The sequence below is a fragment of the Sinocyclocheilus anshuiensis genome, unplaced genomic scaffold, assembly GCF_001515605.1.
Source record: "Sinocyclocheilus anshuiensis isolate Anshui unplaced genomic scaffold, SAMN03320099.WGS_v1.1 scaffold103, whole genome shotgun sequence".
NCBI lineage: Eukaryota > Metazoa > Chordata > Actinopteri > Cypriniformes > Cyprinidae > Sinocyclocheilus > Sinocyclocheilus anshuiensis.
In genome coordinates this window covers 522,566-525,396 of record NW_015548201.1, presented here as the reverse complement: position 1 = coordinate 525,396, position 2,831 = coordinate 522,566, and the positions used below count along the sequence as shown (strand labels likewise).

General features: G+C 49.7%; 1 protein-coding gene across 1 annotated transcript in view; it reads right to left on the bottom strand.

The window, feature by feature from the left end:
* Positions 1–2,831, bottom strand: part of LOC107653302 (uncharacterized) — a 55,021-nt gene that overhangs the window by 51,811 nt on the left and 379 nt on the right. Inside the window, exon 2 of the mRNA XM_016439980.1 lies at positions 2,685–2,825. Coding sequence (XP_016295466.1) covers positions 2,685–2,825 — 141 coding nt within the window. The remainder of the gene's footprint in view (positions 1–2,684; positions 2,826–2,831) is intronic.

Genomic DNA, 2,831 nt, shown 5'->3' with positions numbered 1-2,831 from the left:
TCTCTCTCTCTCTCTCTCTCTCTCTCTCTCTCTCTCTCTCTAGGCATGTTTTGTGCCATTGATCGTCATCATCCTTAATAAATAAAACATTTATTCATGCTTGGGCGTTGGCTGTGAATCCAGTGGAGAGAAATCCCCCACCACTAACTGCAAACTGGCATTCAGATCTGCCTCCATTTTGTTAGCAATGCCCCAGCTTCCAACGATCCAATCAATTGCCGAAGGACAAAATCAAGTCCTCTCATTTCAGATGCCGTTTAGCTTGGATATACATCACAGTAGAGAAGAAAAGACAATTGCAACTTCCGTTTCATGCCGACTTTAAAACCACCACCGAATTTTACTGTATGTAAAATTTGTCTAAGAAGATTCTGCTTAACTCATTTTGTATTTCAAGTAAGAACGTAATGATATTATGTTCATTATTTAATGACTGCAACATTTTCATATTTGGATGAACTGATCTTTATTATTTCTGATCACTGCCTGTATCCTGTGCAGTTTTGAAGAAAATATTTCCCACAGTTTTAATATTTGCTCTGAAACGTACTCGGTTACTAACGTAACCTCGGTTCCCTGAGATACGGAACGAGTACTGCGTCTGTTTAAGATGCTTGGGGAAAACTCCTTTTTCTCCGATGACTGAAGCCTTTCAATAACGCAGTGTAACTGCACGGCCATTGGTTCGTGCAGTGAATAAAAAACGAACCAATGGCTCGGCAGCGGAGCTGTGGCGGAGTTATAGGCGGAGAAAACGGCCAAAGCCCGCCAGAATGGCTGCTACATTGACCTTGAGCGTGGAAGGGTAACGGCCCTTATCCAACAGCTCTTGCAGGAAGGACAATATCAGAGATATGTCGCATGAGATTGGGTCTGCGCCGCGGGCTGTACACCAGACAGAGAAGACAGACCATTTAAGGACGCAGAGGCATCTTGTAGACGGTGCTCTAGCTTGAGAGATTGTGTTTAGCACATTCTTGGGGAGGTTCGCAAGCTCCCATCAAGAGGCCAAAGGTGCAGAGCCCAAAAGGGGGCGGGGAGCAGCAGCTCATTTGCAATTAAAGAGACAGGCACGAAAAACAGCGTGTTTCTGCTTCCACTCAAAATAAGCATTTTCAAAATGATATAATAAATGATCTGTGGGGTATTTTGAGCTGAAACTTCACAGACTTGCAGAGGGACCCGAGCCTATAAGGCCGGGACGTCCAAATGATAGAACCTGGCAAAGGTGGACAGAGAGGCCCAGCCGGCCGCCACACAAATGTCTGCTATGGACACACCACTAGACTATGCCCAAGAGGAGGCTACATCTCTTGTGGAGTGTGCTCTTACTTCTATGGGGCATTGTAGGCCCAGGGAGGAGTATGCTTGTGCAATAACATCAACTAACCACCGAGAAATTCTCTTTGGTGCAGCCACCGAAGCATACAAAGAGTTGTTCCGACTGCTTGAATGCAGCAGAACACTCAATGTAAATTCTCAGAGCCCTGACAGAGCACAGAAGTCCATAGGTCTGCTGACTGTAGCGGCTCAAAGGGGGAACCCTTAAGGGCCCTCAGGACCGTGGGCAGATCCCATGCAGGAACGGTAAGGGGCTGAGGTGGATTAAGCTTCCTGGATCCCTTAAGAAAGCGAACAACCAAGTTGTTTCTGCCCACTGACTGTCCTGCTATAGGAGCGTGGAAAGCTGCTATAGCTGCTACATAGACCTTGAGCGTGGAAGGGGAACGGCCCTTATCCAACAGCTCTTGGAGGAAGGACAATATCACCAATATGTCACAGGAAGTTGAGTCTTTGCCACGTGTTGTGCACCAGGCGGAGAAGACAGAGGTATCTCGTAGACGGGGCTCTAGCCTGTGAGATAGTATTTAAGACACTCTCTGGGAGGTTTGTAGATTCCCATCAAGAGCCCATAGGTGCAGACCCCACAGCTCGGGCTGGGGGTGCCAAATCGTCCTGTTCGCCTGAGAGAGAAGGTCTTGTCTCAGGGTAATGGGCCAGGGGGCTGCTATCAGCTGATTCCTCCAGAGCGGGGCCACTAGGAGGACCTTGCATTTGTGTTCCCTGATTCCCTGTGGGATCTGTGGGATCAGAGCAATCGGGGGAAAAGCGTAAAGGAGGAGGTTGGGCCAGTCGTGGGCCCTGTCCTTCGTGTCCTTCGAAAAGTAAGTTGGGCAATGAGAGTTGTCTTCTGAGGCAAAGAGGTCGATCTTTGCCCTGCCAAAGATGTCCCAGATTCTTTGAACCATTTGCGGATGGAGCATCCACTCCTCTGAGGGGACATTGCTCCGAGACAGCATGTCTGCTCCTTGATTCAATATGCCCGGCACATGTGTTGCCCTCAATGAGCGCAAGTTAAGTTGTGCCCATTCCAAGAGGCGCTTTACCATCTCGTGAAGGCACTTCAAGGTGAGCCTGCCTTGGCGATTTATATTAGGTCTTGCAGAAAGGTTTCGAAGGCCCAGACACACTGTCAGCATTTCCAGGCAGTTGATGTGAATCCGGCCTTCCTCTTTCGACCAGTGGCCGAAAGCTGGCTTGCCATCGCACAGCGCTCCCCAACCCGTGTTGGAGGCATCTGTCGAGACTACCTTCCTTCTGCAGACCATTCCCAGGGGCACGCCCCATTCCATCCAATGAGGATCTTTCCAAGGGGCCAGGGCTGATACACAGGCCCGGTCTACCTTGACGCGAAGGCGTCCCAGACGCCAGGCGCAGGATGGAACTTGTGGTTTCAGCCAATACTGAAGGGGCCGCATGCGGAACAGGCCCAACTGTAGTACTGGAGACACCGAGGCCATGAGGCCTAGCATCCTCTGAAACACCTTGAG